Genomic DNA, 16678 nt, shown 5'->3' on the forward strand with positions numbered 1-16678 from the left:
AAAAAATATTAGAGGTATTATATATACAGTGAACAGATCAGCCACATTATTGACATCCAAACAGCTGTGAGCTGTTGAGGGACTTTTCTGAAGGTGTATCAGGCACCAAAACGTTAACCGCTCATCCTTTAAAGGCGCGACGTGACGTATTTAGTTGAAACCATTCAAACATAAACTACAATCATGTACACGATGTGTAGAAACATCGGTGTTGTGTCGAGGACCCGAGCTAGCATGCTAACCAGCTAGCCCCGCCCTTCCTTGTCTGTAATACCACTTTGTACCTCTAGAGGGAGTGACTTTCTCACTGTCACCTTCTAATTAATGTAAACGGTATTACAAAAGAGTTTTGAAGCCTCGAGTTTGTCATTTTGAAGGTGCCGCCATCCTGATATAAAAAAAACTGCTGAGTCACTTTTCATAAATTGGACTTTATCCTCCTTTTCAATTTCACTTTGCCTGTTAAATAAATAAACAATCCTTTGCATTCATTCAGGCAAAGATCCTTGATAGGAACCTTAATAACACGCACGAGCTGCAGTCCCACAGAAAACATCAGCATGTGTAACACTTCCTCTCCAGCAGAAATATGTTCTGGAGCTGTTTCCATTATCTGCTGCCGCTTTGGCTCATCAGGCGTGAAAAGTGTAGCCGTTATTATTGCTCCTGTCAGCTCCCTGTGTGCCGTTTTCCCATCCTCACGTACAACATCGATATCCTCGGTGTCTGATTGTGTTGTTTTCCTCCTCTTCTTTTTTTTTTTTTTTCTCTGTCTCCGCAGCAACCCAACATCAAGCAGAAGTTTGTCGCCCTGCTGAAGAGGTTTAAAGTCACTGATGAGGTAGGCTCTGCTTTTCTGTGTGCAAAATGTGTGTGTGTGTGTGTGTGTGTGTGTGTTATAGCCTCTGAGGCATTTGCTGGAGTCGACGTGTATTTCGGTTGAGCTTTTGAAGACACGGAGAAATGTGTGGGAGAGATGTGGCACAACAACTGAGATTCAGCTGGCAGCTCCGACAAATGAAGAATAACAACACTGTAATTTAAAATAGAGCATGTGTGTGTGTGTGTGTGTGTGTGTGTGTGTGTGTGTGTGTGTTTAATGTGTTTATGTGCTTTTGGAGTGATTCCATCAAGCAAAATGTGTGCGTTTGATGTGGAGCTGCTCTCACACCATCCGAGCCTGTCGGTGTGTTTATTTGTGTGTGCGTCTCGTCAGTGTCATCGAAAATGTTTCCACACATGTGTGTTTATGTGGTCTCGTAGGGACTCGCGTAGACTCTTCATACAAACCTTTTTATTTTATTTTTTTTAATAATAAAAAGCAATATATTGACGTTTATGCTATTTTCGTACATTTGCATTGAGTTTGTGCCTTTTGCGTTTTATCGCCTCCGTATCAAAAGTGTAATCACTCTTACTGTAACTACTGCTTCTATCACGATTAGAGCTGCAAGGATTAGGTCAGTTAGTGCTTAATCACCAAATATGTTGATAACCGAGTCAAAATGCTCAAATTCTCTGATTGCAGCTTTTTTCAATTATGAATATTTTCGCTTCCTTTAGTCCTCCATGATGATAAACTGAACATCTTTTGGTTGTTGACTGTCGTTCAGGACAAAACAAGACGCTAGTCCACCATTTTTGGACATTTTAAAAACTAAATAACAAATCAATTAATTGGAAAAATATTTAAACGGTGAATTGATGATAAAATGAATCTTTATTTGTAGCCCTGATTACTGCTATGATTCATTTTCCCATTTGTATTACTGTTACTACTTATTGACAAGAAACCTTGGCAATGTTTAAAGATACTACTGTAATAACCATTATTATTGATCATAGTAATACCCTTTCTGCTAATATGTACGTGGTTGTTTTTGGGCAGCGATACTCACAACAGTCAACGCATAGTTCCGATTCATTACAACTTCTGTGTTATTTTTGTAGATTTGGTTTCCATTTGTCTGAGATGACAGGGATATCAGAAAAAAAAAAAACGTCCCATGATGTAAAGCCCCCTGCTCAGGCTACTTTTGTGAAGTAGCAACGACAAAATGATGACTCATACACTCCGTGGTTAACAGCTTTCACAACACATGCAACACCCCGAGTCAAAGCAGCGAAGCGGTGATGTTGCTGCAAACTCTTTTGTGACTTAACTGATAGAAATGATGACCAAAAACCCCAGGTTATAATAAACCATAAATAATCTGATGTGAATTGATTCCATCTAGTGTAGAAGAAAGATTTGCATCAGTGGTAAATCAGATCTCCTCCACATCTGGGCTGCGGTGTCAGAGTTAAACATGTTCTCTGATAAGAGGAGTCGCTCTCATGTGAAACGGGTCGCCGTGGTGTGCAAACATCTCACTGCTTTCGTTGCCTTCTGCGAAATCTCAGCCCTGTGGGTACATTCAGATGTCAAAACTGTCAGCGAGCTTGTGTAGAGTGTTATTTTTGGGGATCACCATTGTAGGTGCTCAGTTAATGGAGGGAGGAAAACTGAAATGCAGAGTGTCAAAGCTTCATAAGCAGCATCTTTTTTTTTTTTTTTTTACTGTATTCGAGTGTGTTGGTCACCCCGCCTCCTCTGTGTGTCGCCCAGGTGGGTTTCGGCCTTGAGCATGTGTCGAGGGAGCAGATCCAGGAGGTGGAGGAGGACCTGGATGAGCTCTATGACAGCCTGGAGATGTACAACCCCAGCGACAGCGGGCCGGAGATGGAGGAGACCGACAGCATCCTCAGCACGCCCAAACCCAAGCTGAGGTAACAGCCCGAGCGTGATATGACTGCACACACGCTTTAACTAAACGTCTGAGACACGCCCAGACCTGCTGCTAAAACTGCTGCTTCACCTTCACATGTTTGGTGCTGTTTTTTATGTTCCACACTAAGTATTCAGAGCCCCCTCTGCTGGTCAGAACTGCTCATTGCAGTTGTACATTAAAAGCTTTATAACGAGCCCAACCGGGTCAGTTAACTTTGATCACGGTGCAGATGTAAATCCAAACCTCAGAATAATAAACCACATGTTTATTTTCCACCCAAAAAAACATATTTTTTTTTAATATAAATTCATGAAAGAAAATCTCTTTCCTTAAGCTGTAATGATGATCAGTCGTCCTCAAACTCAAAGCTGAGGGTTTGTTATGATCCTTTAATCATTTTAAAAAAAGAGGTCTGAAAACATCACAGCTATTGACTTCGTCAAAAATAAATATAAAATATAAATATATATTTTGTTATGAAACCTAGAAAGGCTCCTTCTTAAGAGGTCTTGAAATGTATCTTCAGCCCTTTTCTCTGATTTAGTTTCCATTTCTGTTGTTTTTTTTGTGCTTTCATATTTGTTCTGTTCTTTTTTTCTTATTTTTAGAAACCTTTAAAATACAATAAAGCACTTTTTACTCAAAGAAGCACTTTTTAAAGAGCCAAGGTGTCTTTTATAAATGGTTCAGCTGGTGTTGGACTATATAAAGAAATGTGACAGACTCTTACTGATGAACTTTTCTTCCCCCTGTCAGTAAGGCGTTGTCTTCTTTCCTTTATAATGACTGCGTGTTATATACAAGTAAATGAATCAGAGATTTTCTTTTGCCTCTGTTTGCTTCAGGCCGTTCTTTGAGGGCATGTCCCAGTCCAGCTCTCAGACGGAGATCGGCAGTCTGAACAGCAAAGGCAGTTTGGGCCGAGACCCTTTCAGCCCGGTGAGTAACTCTGTACCTACGAGGAAGCAGCAGCTGCACCGTCAGCGGGATTCACAGGAGAAAACGGATTCCAGTGGAAAAACATCTTTATTGCCCCCTAAGGGTGTCTGACTTTACGACTAGATGTCATGATAACCTGCCTCAGGAAGCCACCCGTTACAGGTGCAATACACACCTGTATGACCGCATTAAACTGTGCAGCTGATGTGCAGTTAAACCCATGAAAGGTGTTTCTATACATGAATGTTTTTGTTACAGCCATCGTCGCCCCGATAGAAACAAATCTCATCTTAAAACCGTCTCGTGTAGCAGAAGCACCTTTTTTCTTCTTCAGACTTTCTCTAAATGGACTCCAAATCTCTGAATTCTCTTAAATTTAATTAAATCTTTCTCTCTAAATTACCTTTTCATAATGAAAGACATTATCAGTAGTTGCATTGTTTTTATTGAAAAATTTTCACCTCCAGCTTCTATAATTTAGTTGTTTTTTGTCGCATATTTATTTCAAATAAAACATTTTACGCATCAGTGTAGATTTGGTACATTTAAACACCTCATCAGTCTTTGGCCCTTAACCAATTTTGTCTAAGTAAGTACACAGTATCTTTGATTCATTTAGCATTAAGCTAATATGATGTTTACAAAGGGCTTCTCACGCTCTCAGTTGTCATGTACCAACATAATAAAGTCATAAAAGCAGCTCGCAGCAAATGAAACGAGCTCCAAAATCAACATGTGACTCAGCATCGATGTGGTAAATATCCAAACTCACCACAGCAGGGGAGCAGATTGAAAATATGAAATTTCAATAAATGTTTCTCTCCAACGTTTCCTTAATGGAGCAGAAATCCAATAGCTCTTTTGACAGTCGCCATCTGCTGAATAAAAAGTGGTTAATCTCGCTGAGCTGAATTGATTTCGCTGGAAGTTTCTGCCGCATTCAAACACAAGCAGCTGTACTTCCCTCGTTTATAGTGACACTGAAATACGCCTGGAGTGGTGGGACTTCTGTTTGCACACTTTGGAAAAACATGTGTTTAGGAGGGGAAAAAAAGGCTCCTTTCTCTTTAGTGAATTGGGTTCTATTTGATTCATTTCTGCAAAAACGCTAGAAGACGAACATCCCCCGGACGTCACTGCGGTTGTTTTAGGTCGGTTGCGATGTTTCCTCCCTGAAGCCGAGCACTGCGGCTTTGGCTCTTTTTATCTGGAGTGTCATTAGGCCCGTAGACTGACTGCTGCTTCATCGTCTTCCCCAGCAGGGGGAACAGCATCCTCTGGAGAAGATGAAAACCTCCCGCAGCCGCAACCTGGACGAGATCCCGTCTGAGACCGACACACTGGTACGAGTTAACGTTATGGAGGGATCTTTGTTGATGTCACTGTGAGGGGGAATCACTGCCGTCAGGGCTGCAAGTCAGACAGTGTGTGTGTGTGTGTGTGTGTGTGTGTGTGTGTGTGTGTGTGCGTGCGTGCGTGCGTGCAGGAGCTAACGGATCAGGAGCTGTTTGCTGAGATTGGCCCCTGCATCACGGTGTCAGTGGAGAAACTCCGTACACCCCTGAAGAGCAGCAAAAGTGAAACCCAGCCGATGCCGTCGCCAAGGTAACAAACCTCTCAAATTACAAACGCTTCCATTTATGCATCTGTATTTTTGTTTTATGTTTGTTTTGTTTTTGTCAGTAAAATGTGTCTAAAATCTGAAAATACAATCAGAAAAGCAGAATTTATTCGTACCAACATACTAATTTGACACATTAGCATTTGTAGCATTTGGCAGCTAAAGCACCAGATAGTTTCCAAATGAGTTAGTCGAGATCAAAACAAAAGCTAAAAGGCAGATGAGATACGCAAATGGTTTGCTAACATGTTTGCCATCACAACTTTACAAGGTGATAGGATGTCGATGTTCTTGTTAATTGCTCTGACGCAACTAAATGTATCGGCTAACTGTGGAAAAAATTAGCTTGTAATTTGTGTCTTCAAAGTCCAAAACCCGGAGATGCACGATGTCATTTGAGCTCGTTTTGACCTTGCCGTGTTTTGTCTTTTTTCTTCTCCAGGTTGGACGGAGGCCACACACCCCGACAGAAGCGCATCAGCACCCCGATGAAGGAGCGACAGCTGTCCAAACCTCTCAGCGAACGGACCAACAGCTCGGACTCGGAGAGATCCCCGGAGCTGGGACACAACACGCCGGTACGCGCCTCCCCCCCCCCCACCCACCCACCCACCACCACCACCACCACCACCAAAACAAAAAAAACTCAGCCAAGACTTTTGCATTTTAAACGAAGAATTCTTTCCAGGATCTTAACATAAGCTCCACCATCTCTTCAACCTCGCGTACCAAAATAAACCCACATGTTGCCGTTTTCCCACAGAGGGATTTACACACACAAACACACCAAAAAAAGAAAGCCGCCGCCGCCTTTGTTCTCCATCCTCCTCCACCCACGCACGCTGCTCACTGTAAAGAAAACACAGGCGTTCTGATAATATCTGACCTGCCCTCAGCTCAGAAATGAATTATGTATGTGCCGATGAGTCATCTGAAGAGTTAATATGTCGCTGTGGGGGGATTTACGTACTCATTGTGTGTGTGTGTGTGTGTGCGCGCGTGCGTGTGTGCGTGTGTGTGTGTGTGTGTGTGTGTGTGTGTGTGTAGGTCCCGAGGAAGGTGGTGTACGATCAGCTGAACCAGATTTTGTTGTCGGACTCGGCGCTGCCGGAGAGCCTCATCCTGGTCAACTGCACAGACTGGCAGGGACAGGTAACGCCACGAAAACCTTCTCCCTCAGCAGGAGCCCCGGCGTCCGTCTGCCGCGTACACATCTGATTTTTTGTTTATGTGTGTGTGTGTGTGTGTGTGTGTGTGTGTGTGTGTGTGTGTGTGTGCGTTTGCGTGTTGCAGTATGTCGCCGAGCAGCTCCAGGTACAGAGACACCCGGTGGTCTGCACGTGTTCGGCGGCTGAAATCCAGGCGGTGCTGTCTGCCGTGCTCACTCGCATCCAGAAATTGTGAGCTTCTCTGAAAATTTTAATACACACACACACACACACACACACACACACACACACACACACACACACACACACACACACACACACGCGCAGGATGACTCATCATCCTTTTCGTAGTCTTTTTTTTTTTTTTTTTTTTTTCCTACTTTAAGCCTAATTGTTCTCTCTTCTGTCCTCTTTTGGACACTTCTTTCTTCTTCAGCATCTTTCCTCCTCCTCTTTGCATTTATGACTCCATCCTGAATAACTTTTCTTTTTGTCATAATCAAACCTTCTTTGTCTCTCTTATCTTTCCACCCTCTCGCTCGCTCTCTCTCTGACGTCTGCCAAATCATTTCAAGGATAAAGGTTTATGATATTTTGGTTTAATACAGAAAAAATCAGGTGTATAAAACCTGGAATGATATTTTTCTAAACTTTGATTAAGTTTATCTTTATCTTCTTTTTTTTTTTTAATCTTTGAAATATTTTCAGAGTACTGAAAATGTTTTATCTTTGGTTAGACGAAGGAAGCGATCTGAAGAAATTGAAATGGACAATGTTCTTCTTTCTGCCTCTGTGTCAGTGATCTCAGATTTGTGTACGTTCCTCTCGCGCTTTCATATCGCCGCCTCTTTAAACCTGCGGTTAAAGCTCACTCACTGTCCGTTGACGTACTTGTAGGTTTTGATGTACGACGATGTGGTGATGTCTCTCTCTCTGCAGCTGTAACTGTAACTCGTCCATGCCCCGGGCGGTGAAGGTGGTGGCGGTGGGCGGCCAGAGTTACCTGGGAGCCATCCTGCAGTTCTTCGTCACTCAGCTCGCCAGCAAGACGTCCGACTGGCTCAACCACATGCGCTTCCTGGTGGTGCCTCTGGGTGAGAGACAGCCTCGCTTTTTGGTCTCCATGGCGATTTACGTTTGTTCCCCGCAGAGTCGGACTGCTGCAAGGTTGTTTTTTTTTGGTATTACCTCGAAGGGGAAAGTGAGTCTGTGTTCATTTTCCTGAGATGAATACTGTATCTCATCGCCCTTTTCTGCCGACACAGTGCCGGTGCCAAATCTAGAACCAGTTGGGAAAGAGACCGGTGCCGGTGCCAAAAAGCTGGCATTAGCATGGATCCACTACATTTCTGGTCCAAAACTCTTAAACACTGACTTCTACAGAGGTCAAATCTGCAGCAACACCTGCATTGCATGGAAGAACTTCATTATTAGACCAACGTGTTTTGGTTTGTGGCCTTCATCAGGGTCAACATGAAACACATTGAAATAAACACTCCAATAGGGTGGATCTGAAACAAACTTTAAAATCAAAAAGGGGAAGTCGTATACACACACACACACACACACACACATACACACACACACACACACACACACACACACACACACACACACACACAACACTGACTACAACAGCGTTGGTTAAAGACAGCGAACAGAATAGCGGTTGAAAATGAATAAGGCGCTCAGGAACACTCAGAAATTCCTCTGTTGACTATTTTAAGCTTTTAAAATGAGACCAAAGATAATTTCGACAGATTAAATATCTTCACAAATAGCATATTTTGTTCTGTCTTACTCTGACAATTGACATCTGAAGCCTTTCCAGTCTCTACAGATATTAAATACCAGATCCGTCCTTACATCTCCTCCCACTTAAGATTCTTTGTCTACACAGCATTTCTGAGGAATATGTTTATTTGAAGGACAATGTGTGACATGTTTACTTTTTTACATGTTTCTGTTGTCGCTTCTTTCCTCCACTCTGTCTTCATGTTCTCTGCATCCTCTTCTCTTCGTCAGGCTCTCATCCTGTTGCTAAGCACCTCGGCGCCCTTGACAACCGCTACAGCTCCTCCTTCCTGGACGGTGCATGGAGAGACGTGTTCAGCCGCTCTGAGCCGCCACAGACAGGTACCACGCCGCCTCTCAGATCATCACACTCCTCCCATCATACTTCCCCACAGACACATTTATTCCCTTTTAATTGTTTTTATTTATTTATTTTTTTCACCCTCAAGATCAGTTGGACGTCGCTGGAAAAATCGCCCAGTACATCAGCGGAGCCACCGTCACTCACCAGCTGCCCATTGCTGAGGCCATGCTCACCTGCAAACACAGGACGTGAGTGCGGACGCCCACAAACATCGTGGCATTTACTCTTTAGGTTATCATTAATAACTTTGGTTCTTTTTTCTTTCCAGGCGAGATGAAGACTCCTACCAGAAGTTCATTCCTTTTATAGGGGTGAGATTTTATTCGGAAAATTGTACTTTTGGGCTGAAAAAGAGATGCTGCTGCTGCTCATCATCATCACTGTGTGCTGACATCACTTCCTGTTTTCCAGGTGGTGAAGGTTGGTCTTATCGAGTCTGGTCCTTCTCCAACGGGTGAGTGTTTGAAAGAGAGTTTTAACTTTACCACTAAAAAGGAAGAATCGTTTCATTCAATTTAGCCTCTGACAATTTTGCCTCCATTTTTGCGGTTGTCTAGGAGACACAGAGGAGGGCATGGCCGTGAGCCTGGCCGTCCCCTCCACGTCTCCCCCCTCCCACGGCTCCCCCACAGGGATGATCAAGGAGGCGGCCACTCCCCCCTCCTCCCCCTCCATGGGCAGCGTCCTCACGGCACAAGGGTACGATTTTTCTCTCTTAATTTATTGGCTTTACAGTATCTTTTTGATTTCTGTCTTGATTTGAACCTCCCGCTTCCTCTTTTGCAGGGATAAATTAATATCTCAAACTCTACGAATACACAGATCTGAAGTAAATGTGCATTTATTTTCTAGCTCTATCCGCATTCTGATCTTTATTAACCATGATATTTATATTTTTTAAACATCAATATTTAAACATATTATTATTTGTTGTGGCAATATGCAGCAGAACGATGATAATATTGTAAATACTTGGGGGTATTAATGCCTTTTAACCGTCTGTCTGTGTTCGTTCTGTGAAAATAATTAGTCCGTTTCTTTATGTTTGACTGGGATCCTCCTCTAAGACACGAGGAGACTCTTTGATACTTCCTCCATGTTTTCATCTGATTCAATCAGATTTTTATTTTTTTTCGCTCTGCCTGCCTCTGCAGCTGTCTGATCTAATCTTTTAATTTCACCCTCTGCAGAGTTTGTTTGGGGCCAGTGTTGAACATAACGTCTGAAATTCAAAAACAGAAAAGTCCATCTGGGGTTGTGTTGTTTTTTTTGCACTAGTTTTGAATTTAGATGAATTGTGGCAGGTTGGGTTGCTGCAGAAGGAAAACAGAACTCGTCTGGATAACGAAAGATTAAAAACGGGAAAACCTGCCCTGCTTCTGGGTCGTCTCTTTATGTTTGCTATGTTTCTGAAACAGAAATAAATGATGATTATTTGTTATTATATCACCTTTCAAAAGCAGATCTCCGTGATGGGCTTCATGAAAATAAAAAGAAAGAAAGAGCAGCTTAAATAAACAGATTTGGATTTATTCTGCTTTATTACGTGTATATAAAACATCTTGCGTCCGCAGGAGCCCCAGCATGTCGCACGGCGTGGACGCTATCGGCCTGCAGGTGGACTACTGGCTGGCCTCGCTGGCGGAGAAGCGGCGGGAGGGCGAGCGGCGTGACACGGGCTGCAAGAACACGCTGAAGAGCGCCTTCCGCTCGCTGCAGGTCAGCAGGCTACCAGGGGGGGGCAGCAGCGAGTCACAGGCCCAGGTCAGCACCATGGCCATGACGGTGGTCACCAAGGAGAAGAACAAGAAAGGTGAGGAGCAGTCGGGGAAGTTCGGACGTAGTTGGGTATCTGTTGAACATCAGTTCTGTGTTTTTCTTGAAAATATACCTCCATATCATTTATTTGTTATTTAATATTCCTGTAATACATTCGATTAGGACTAAATCAATGATTTTCAAAATAACTGCAGTTTTCAGATGAACGATCCAAATTGTTATCTTTCTATTTTGCGCCTTTTCTGATGGAAAATGTTCATCGCTTGTACAGTTTTATTGTATTGCAGTGGGTTGTCTATGTTGCTTTACAGAAATACTACTGAAGTGTGTTTACATGTAGTTTTTATATTTGAAAGAAAAGAACAATTTTGCTTTTTTGTGACATAAAAAGAAGTTCAAAGGAAATGTTTTTAATGTGAAGGGAAAGGCTGTTAGTATGCACATGGTCATGTTTATAAAAGGAGGACAAGACAACAAGTGATATTGATGGGATATTTATTTTTAATTTACACATAAATAAATACACGCTGCTGGTCGAACCACAACAAGTGAAACCAGAGCAGCAAAACCTCTGTGTGTATTAAAATGAAATAAGGGCAGGTTTGACTCCTAATTTTTTCTCAAAATCAAGACATTAAACATCTCATTTGTCTCTCTTTCCCTTCAGTCCCCACCATCTTCCTGGGAAAGAAGCCCAAAGAGAAGGACGTGGACTCGAAGAGTCAGATCATCGAAGGCATCAGCCGCCTCATCTGCTCTGCCAAGCAGCAGCAGACCATCCTGAAAGGTAGCGACGAAAAGACGCTCCATCCGTCTCTCCTCCGAGGACCGTTTCTACTCCGTTACTCAGCCCGCTGTTTCTCCCTCCTGTGTTTCCCCTCCAGTGTCCATAGATGGCGTCGAGTGGAACGACGTGAAGTTCTTCCAGCTGGCCGCCCAGTGGCCCACTCACGTCAAATACCTTCCCGTCGGACTCTTCGGTTACAGCAAGCCGCCCTCGTAGGGCCGAGCGCCCCTCGAATCCTCTGACCCCGACGTGACCTTCGACTTTCCTCCATCCCGTCACACCTCCCGCGCACAGACCCCGCCTCCCCGGCACCGGCAGAGCTGAGAAGACGACGAGCGGCTGGACGATTTACCTTCCTTTAATTTCAGTTTGGGTCTTATTTCTGTTTGGGGAGGGAGGAGGAGAAGAAGAAGAAGAAGAAGAAGAAGAAGAAGAAGAACAAGAAGAAGAAGAAGAACAAGAACAAGAACAAGAAGAAGAAGAAGAACAAGAACAAGAAGAAATGGAGGAGGAGGAGGAGGGAGAGGAAGAGGAAGAGGAGGGTGGTGCCGGAGTACAGCGCTGTTACTCGTCACTTTAATGCCCCTTTTTCTGTGAGTTTGTGTGTGCAGTGAGTGTGCATGCACACGTGAATGTACAGTGTGTGTGTGTGTGTGTGTGTGTGTGCGTGTGCGTGTGTGTGTGTGCGTGTGTTTCCAAGGGGACGACAGCACAAGTTTATTAGCTAACTGCCATTTTACGTTTCCGTTCTATGGAATGCAACAGCATGCAACAACTCACCGGTTTCAAGCCCTTAAAAAGTCCGACCCCGCGACTCTTTGACCCCCTTCGAAGTCCCGATTGATCCACCCACCCGTGCATGCTCCGGACAGATACACCACTCATGTGCCAGAAACAGACACTCACAATAAAAAGTAACGCAACAGGGCTTCAGTGTTTGCATGAGCCAGCGAAAACACAAAGATGCCGTCAGATAAATAAATGAAAGGCGGGCTGGTGATGAATTTCTCCTCAAAAATTCCCCCTCAAAACATACATTTTTATTTTTTATTTTCAGGGGCTTCCAATATAGTAGTTTTAAGTATTTTATTTTTCTCTCCGTACCAAAATAAGTCATTTGGATGTCTAATGCCAAACATTTCCTTTCAAAAAAGAAAAAAACAATTAAACGGGAAGTGTGTTTTATTTATTTTTTTAAATTGTGCTCGTGAAAAAAAGTAAAACTTCCCTTTAAAGCTGTTTTCGTGTTGCATAGTATGTTATTGTGACGATTTCAGGGCAGGCGCTACAGTGATATGCAGTTTTCTTTTATCTTCATTTGCTATGCACATACAAACTTACAGCTGAAAAAAAAAATAAAGAAAAAAATAAAGACATTAACCCCCACTAACAGCAGATTTCACTAAATATGCAACTGAAACCGAAACTACAAAATGCATGTTTTAAACAGTCCAGAAATCAGCAGCATTGATGGGAGAAGCGTGTTGTTGTATTTTCGTCTTGAATAAATCCTGCTTTTCCATGAGCATCTTTAATGTAAGAACGGGACTTAATTACCCGCCATGAAGCACAATGTCGTCGCCAGTTGACCCCGAAATATCCTCATTTTATTGACAACAGACGGGCAGCTTTCCTTCTCGGTGCAAACAGCAGACCTGGTCAAACATTTTAGATTATCTCCGCATATTTTTTTTAAATTCCTTTAATTACCACTTCATCAGGAAATTAAAAAAAAAGAAAAGAAAGAAGAAGTAATCGGATTGATTTCGGTTATTTCGGAGCAGGTCTGTTACATGCTTTTCTTTAGGATGTCGTAAGGTGATTAGTGAGTGTACAGTAACTGGTAACAAGTGTGTGTTTGGTGAAATAAATATAATGTGGTCAGAAACATAAAAAAAAAAAAAAAAAAACATCATTTAGGAGGAGGAATACTTTTTCTACCATGTGACAGGGCATGCAATAGGTCTGTGTGTGTGTGTGTGTGTGTGTGTGTGTGTGTGTGTGTGTGTGTGTGTGTGTGTGTGTGTGTGTGTGTGTGTGTGTGTGTGTGTGTGTTGATGATGTGGTTATTAAGATATCACTAATTATGAGATTAGGGCTGCTAAATGCTGCAGTGGTCATCTTGGTCACTTTGTAGCCTGGCACAAGGCAAACGCAGATTTATTTTATTTTTCCACCATTCAGCAGAGAAAAGAAAAATGACAAAAGAAATGACCAAAAAAAAAAAAAAAAAAAAAAAAGATTGAAATCAAATTTTGGTGCAAATTTAAGAATGTATTTGAATTCATAGGAATTGTTTAAAAAAAATGTTTTTGTTAAGTGTAGCTTTGCCTTGTGTCACCTACATCGCAACACTCACTGTCCATCTCCAGTGAAGTATTACAGAACTAGTTTTCTTTTAATAGTGTTCATGCCAATGTCTTGAATTAAATGCTGGTTTTGTTTGTTTGAAACTTCATTTGATTTTTTTGTTTGTTTTTTTGTTGATTTTCTTCCCGTGTTGATGTTACAGTGTTACAGTCACGATGTCAGCAGCACGTCACAAACTCGGCTCATTTTTGTTCTGCTCGACAGCACCTGTCTCACCAAGTTTTCACACCGAGCTCGTTTGTGGATTGATTTGAAGTCATACCAAATATTTGAATGTATTCAATTTAGTTTACATGTGCATCTTAATTGAACGACTGATTTTTGAGGTCGAGTTTTGTGCCACTGTGGTTTAATCAGTTGGTGTTTATTTGACCTGAAACGGAAAGTTCACAGAATTTTAGATGTGAAATATTCAGCAGTTGATTTACAGCGATTAAACGTTTCTCTTCAACCTTTCTGAGTGAACAAAAAAAAAAACCTGCTGTTTTTTTCACCTGCTGACAACCAGCGAAGGGCTTCACAGACTGACTGACTGACTGACTGACTGACTGGCAGTTGTTCCTTAATATCAGAGCGTTGATGAACTGTAGGTTGATGTAGAGGTTGGTTGATCCAAAATAAAAACAAGAGTTTCCTTCCAAACTTAATTACCTTTGAATATACTGACACTTTTGGCATAACGGTAAAGCTATATACATGTTATGAAAGTAAATTGAACCTTAAGATCTTTGCTAAAAAGAAAATTGTACAATCTTTTGGTACCTCTTTAAAACAACCTTAAAAAGTGTCTATAATTTGCCACTTTCTCTTTATTAACATTAATAAATCACAATAAGGTTCACGGTTGAGCCGCTAGCATTCGGGAATTTGGTAAACAAGTTGTGAGCCCACATGTCAGTGAAGTATCCCTTTGATTAGGGACACTAATCAAGGATACTAATTAACTTTATAAACTGAAATAGCTTTTTACCAATCTGCTTACCTCTTTATGAAATTTTAACTTCTATTTGTAGTGGGCACTCATTAGGTTGTAAGTACCTCTTATTTTGAAAGGCCATTTTTAAATTTGAAACGTCAAACTTTTTTATACCATTTGGAATGAAACCTTCAAATATTTTTTAACTTAAATTTTAACCATGAAAGATCAAGTATCTGCAGTTAAAAACAACCTCTTACCGACATAAAAAGCTCTTTGCCGTGTAGTGTTGTTACTCGACTCTTTTCGCCGAAGTGTTTTCCTAATTTCTATCAAATCTTAATTTACCGATGCCTCTTCGGCTTGTCAGCGGTCCCCCGCTCGCTCTTTCAAGTTGGAAATATTCCACTGAAAGAAAGGCGTTAAAAACAGAATCACTGCCGAAACTGAAATGCGAAAAAAAACAAAAAACTATGATTACGCGAAAACAGATTTGTGAGGTTTTTTTTGGGCTGCTCGTATACCTGAAAAACACATTAACAACAAAGTGATCCTTGTTCTCAAGTCGGCATTTCAATGTTCGGAGGAACTGAATCCGTTTCCATCACGGTCACATTCCGCAGCTTTTTCTCATCCTAATCACCCAAAAAAAACAACAACAACAACAACAACATTTCCTCCTCATTCTTCCCATCAACATGTTTTCCTACAGTCGTTTTAAAGGTTGTTCTGTATGTGAGTCTTGAACTTGTTGCCGTGTGTTTTCTACCGTACCTCTGTACCCGTGTCGACCTGTGTTTGTGACGCTGGTTCCTCGGTCCTCGACCAGTCGCGGTTGGAGACGAGGAGCTGTTTGGCCCGTTCAATAATCTCTGTCGGTGATCAGCAGTGTCTTTTTCTCGTCGCCGTGCTCAGATATACGGCCCTCTGACGATGAGAGTCTTCTTTCGCCAGGCTTCCACAAGCTCAACTTTCTGATAACATCCCGTCACAGCTTGTACAAATTCGCCATCCGTCCTCGTGGGAACGGGGTTTCGCCTATGAAAGCAGTAGATTTCTGCCTGACGAGGTTCCGCTCGGAGCCTCCCGAGCTCGTGGACTTGTGGAGAGTATTTTGCACATGCCATTGTTTCTTCAGCAGCAGTCTTCAGCTTTTTTGCCTTTTGCCTATAACAATAACTATAATAAACAAACGATGATGCTTGTACATATCAGATAGTACTTGTTATATTGTGTTCCTGGTTCTTTTTTTTTGTTTTTGTTTTTTCTTAATTTGACACGGTTTGTAGTACTTGCTTTTTCATGATTACGTTTGTCAAACAGATGTGGGATGAAAAGTGAAAGTGTTCATTGTTTCATTTGTTTTTTAAAAATAAAACTATTCCTGATTTGTAGCACCGTTTCCTGTTTGTGATATCGTAACTGTGTGTTTCTACAACTTTAATGCTTCAGCGTTTCATAAACAGAAAAGTGGAACAAACAGAGGAACACTGGAAACGCGTACATCTGCAGATAGTACCGCAAATATTATATTTATCACGCAGAATGAAAATGATCTGATAAATGAGCTGTGACAAAAGATGTGCTGCTGATTTGACAGAAATTTGTTAGGAATATGAATTGTAGAAAACACAGCCCTTGTTCTTGGAGACAAACAAAGGAAATAATATTAATGTCAGTGGATAAAAATGCATTTCAGAGGCTGATCTGAAGTCTGAACATGTAAGTAAATGGAGCACATGATGCTTGAGAAGCAGGTCAGTGGTACATAGCGGGCCTCACTGTCCTGTTGACCCCTTTGCTCTTTTGGATGGAGGCTGCTGATGACATCATTTCACAAAGAGTATACACAAAGTAAGAGGCTTTACTTCCACTTCCTGTTTTGTGAAAGTCTGATTTTGTGTTATTTACTCTACGATAACTTCAAATGTTAATGCCAAATGATTTTTTTTTTTTTTTACATAATGTTTAATCAAATTGAACTTCGCTGTCAAAAAAATTATGCTTTAAGTGAAAATTTTGCTGTCGTGTTTTTTTTTTTTTTTTTTTTTTTTAAATAAAACTCCCATTACACTGCTCGCGCTGTCAAACGAATGACTGCAAAACTGCGAAGTAACAATTCGATCTTGTTTTAAAGATAAATTACTATAAAGCGTGCTAGTTTATTT

At 41.7% G+C, this 16678-nt stretch overlaps 1 protein-coding gene across 1 annotated transcript in view; it reads left to right on the forward strand.

The window, feature by feature from the left end:
- Positions 1–15904, forward strand: part of LOC138212032 (phosphofurin acidic cluster sorting protein 1-like) — a 54944-nt gene extending 39040 nt beyond the window's left edge. The window contains exons 8-24 of the mRNA XM_069172274.1: positions 782–841; positions 2609–2769; positions 3617–3710; positions 4970–5053; positions 5197–5315; positions 5774–5909; positions 6379–6483; positions 6625–6731; positions 7440–7594; positions 8526–8636; positions 8744–8846; positions 8927–8969; positions 9070–9112; positions 9216–9357; positions 10233–10471; positions 11105–11224; positions 11322–15904. Of these exons, the coding sequence (XP_069028375.1) occupies positions 782–841; positions 2609–2769; positions 3617–3710; positions 4970–5053; positions 5197–5315; positions 5774–5909; positions 6379–6483; positions 6625–6731; positions 7440–7594; positions 8526–8636; positions 8744–8846; positions 8927–8969; positions 9070–9112; positions 9216–9357; positions 10233–10471; positions 11105–11224; positions 11322–11440 (1941 nt within the window). The 3' untranslated portion in view covers positions 11441–15904. The remainder of the gene's footprint in view (positions 1–781; positions 842–2608; positions 2770–3616; positions 3711–4969; positions 5054–5196; positions 5316–5773; positions 5910–6378; positions 6484–6624; positions 6732–7439; positions 7595–8525; positions 8637–8743; positions 8847–8926; positions 8970–9069; positions 9113–9215; positions 9358–10232; positions 10472–11104; positions 11225–11321) is intronic.
- The last annotated feature ends 774 nt before the right edge of the window (positions 15905–16678 follow it).

Source organism: Embiotoca jacksoni, unplaced genomic scaffold, assembly GCF_022577435.1.
Source record: "Embiotoca jacksoni isolate LCO1_2020_lvr unplaced genomic scaffold, fEmbJac1.0.p SCAF_51, whole genome shotgun sequence".
In the NCBI taxonomy this organism is placed as follows: Eukaryota; Metazoa; Chordata; class Actinopteri; family Embiotocidae; genus Embiotoca; species Embiotoca jacksoni.